The sequence below is a fragment of the Octopus bimaculoides genome, chromosome 3 (genome assembly GCF_001194135.2).
Source record: "Octopus bimaculoides isolate UCB-OBI-ISO-001 chromosome 3, ASM119413v2, whole genome shotgun sequence".
NCBI lineage: Eukaryota > Metazoa > Mollusca > Cephalopoda > Octopoda > Octopodidae > Octopus > Octopus bimaculoides.
Window position 1 is genome coordinate 1,278,822 of NC_068983.1, and position 2,349 is coordinate 1,281,170.

Genomic DNA, 2,349 nt, shown 5'->3' on the forward strand with positions numbered 1-2,349 from the left:
ATATATATATATATATATATATATATATATATATATACTCTCATACTCGTTTCAGCCATGTGGCTGCAGTGGTACCTATATATATATATATATATCCCGAAAGAAATTAAAGTAGAAAAAGACCCCAGATTGGTGGAGAGGGGCTGTGCGGTCTGGGATTCGCCGATGACACAGTCCTCATAGCTGACAGCGAGGGTGAATTGCTGCAGATGATATGCAGGGTGAAAGACATGAGTGCACAAGGTGAGCTATTGAATGTAAAGAAGTCAAAGATCTTGGTGGTGGATAAGTATAGGACAGATCGAGGTAACTTCACCGTGGACTGAGAGATGATTCAGGAAGTGGATGATTTTGAGTACTTGGGATCCACAATCAGCACCAGTGGATCAAGAACACCAGAGATACGGAGAAGGCTCGCGGCAGCGGGGCAAGCTGTACAAGATATGGAGAACATCTAGAAGAGTCGTGACGTGTCAATACTGCTGAAGATAAGGCTACTTCGGGCTGTCGCTTTCTCTATTGTGATGTACGGCTGCGAGTCGTGGACAATGTGGAAGGCAGACGAGAAAAGAGTGAGCGCATTTGAAATGTGGTGTTACTGCAGAATCCTTAGAGTGTTGTGGACGGAGAGAAGGACGAGCAACTGGGTACTAGAAAAGCTCGGTTGCGAGATGACGCTTCGGTGAAACATCATGAAGCGGAAGCTACGGTTCTTTGGTCACGTCATGCGCCGGGATGGACTTGAGCGAACGATCATAACTGGCAAGGTGAACGGCAGATGTAAAAGAGGCAGACAACCCACGTCTTGGCTGAAAGACATCGCAGCCACAGGATTGTCTTTATTCTCAGCTGTCCATGGGGCAGAGGACAGGGGAAGGTGGTAAGACATAGTGATGACCACAGCATCGCATAGTGCGACACCTGGCTGGAGGAAGGAAGTGCCAACGCACAAAACTCTCGCTCTTTTAGCACTCCTGTTGCTTGTGTTAAACATTAATAAAAAAGATATATTTGTATGTCTGTCTGTCTGTCTGTCTGTGATTGTTGTTGTGGTGGTTGTTGTGGTGTTGGTAACGGTTGTTGTGTTTGTGAGTGTGAGTGGCTCGGTGCATTTAACATTTGGAGTCAGAATATTTAACACGACCACGACGATGACGACGAGGATGAGGATGGTAATGTTGATAATGATGATGATGATGATGATGATGATGGTGATGATGGTGATGATGGTGATGATGATGATGATGATGATGATGATTGATAATGGAGGTGGTGGGGGGGATGATAATCGAAATGATGGCAATGATGTTGTTGTTATTGGTGATGGTATTAACGGCGATGAAGACTGCGATAACTTCCATCATTAAGATGTTGGTTTATGAAGCAAAAAGAAAAAAAAAACAGAAACTGGTGGTTGTTGTGGGGTTGGACGGAGCAGAAGTTGGTAGGAGAAAACCATGTAAATATGTGAAAGGAGAAGGCGACAAAGAATATTAGCACCACCACCACCACCACCACCACTACCACCACCACCACCACCACCACCACCAACAACAACAACAACAACAACAACAACAACACATTGTGAGACAGACACTTAAAGAAGTTTTCTCTTAAGGAATTCTACGAAATGTGATGATTAAAGGTGACATCAAACGTGTTAGAGTAAATAAAAAGACAGAGAACCAAAAGTTGCAAAGACTTACCTGAGTAATATCAAATATCCAGGGACAATTGAAAAGGTACCTGTAAATGATTTCAAGAGGTCCACTCCGACATATGGATAGAGGTAAGGACAGTCTGTATCACAGAGACCGGACGAGGCCGTGCCGTTGTGACCAATACATTCACACGAGGAATATATCTGCAAGAGAAGACATAAACAGTTGATGAAACGTTAAATAGCTTTTGTTTTTTGTTTTTTTTTGTTTTGTATCTGACAGCATCGCAAGGCGAAGGATGGATGGAGTTGTTTCGGCTTTTTACGTTCTGTGTTCGCCTCCAACAGATGTGTTGCCCGGTTATGTACCAGACAACTATATAAAAACCAAAAAGCTTGCACCAGGTTCTCTTCAGGTGCAGCTAGACGGTGAAACCTATATAATGATGGAAGCCTAGAAGAAGAGGAGTTCGAAGAAAGAATAATAATAGTCAACGTTGTGTATGCAATATCATCGGTAGCAATATCTCTGGAATGACTTATCTGCTACGGAGGGCAAGAAGGTTGAGAAATGTCTTATCATATTCTCTCTGAAATACTCACTGGCTTTGGTATATATTTACATGTATATGTATGTGTGCATGTATGTATGCATGCATTCATGTATATATATATATATATATATATAT

At 42.4% G+C, this 2,349-nt stretch overlaps 1 protein-coding gene across 2 annotated transcripts in view; it reads right to left on the bottom strand.

The window, feature by feature from the left end:
- LOC106872851 (solute carrier organic anion transporter family member 1C1) overlaps window positions 1-2,349 on the bottom strand; it is a 45,968-nt gene that overhangs the window by 19,135 nt on the left and 24,484 nt on the right. For both annotated transcript variants that reach the window (XM_014919985.2, XM_014919986.1), the window contains one exon: window positions 1,707-1,864. In XM_014919985.2, the coding sequence (XP_014775471.1) occupies window positions 1,707-1,864 (158 nt within the window). The remainder of the gene's footprint in view (window positions 1-1,706; window positions 1,865-2,349) is intronic.